This window comes from Bison bison, unplaced genomic scaffold (genome assembly GCF_000754665.1).
Source record: "Bison bison bison isolate TAMUID 2011002044 unplaced genomic scaffold, Bison_UMD1.0 scf7180017864304, whole genome shotgun sequence".
Classification (NCBI taxonomy): domain Eukaryota; kingdom Metazoa; phylum Chordata; class Mammalia; order Artiodactyla; family Bovidae; genus Bison; species Bison bison.
Window position 1 is genome coordinate 16,350,233 of NW_011494876.1, and position 246 is coordinate 16,350,478.

At 66.3% G+C, this 246-nt stretch overlaps 1 protein-coding gene across 1 annotated transcript in view; it reads left to right on the top strand.

Annotated features, from left to right (window-relative positions):
• The window catches only part of QRICH1 (glutamine-rich 1), a 42,039-nt gene that overhangs the window by 25,619 nt on the left and 16,174 nt on the right, over positions 1–246 (top strand). Inside the window, exon 4 of the mRNA XM_010851962.1 lies at positions 8–244. Coding sequence (XP_010850264.1) covers positions 8–244 — 237 coding nt within the window. The remainder of the gene's footprint in view (positions 1–7; positions 245–246) is intronic.

Sequence of the window (246 nt, forward strand, 5' to 3'; positions counted from 1 at the left end):
TCTGCAGAGCCCCAGCCCTTCGCAGCTGCAGGCGGCCCAGATCCAGGTGCAGCACATGCAGGCGGCCCAGCAGATCCAGGCTCCAGAGATCCCGGAGGAGCACATCCCGCACCAGCAGATCCAGGCTCAGCTGGTGGCTGGCCAGTCTCTTGCTGGGGGTCAGCAGATCCAAATCCAGACTGTGGGTGCCCTTTCCCCACCGCCGTCTCAGCAGGGCTCACCTCGGGAAGGGGAACGGCGGGTTGG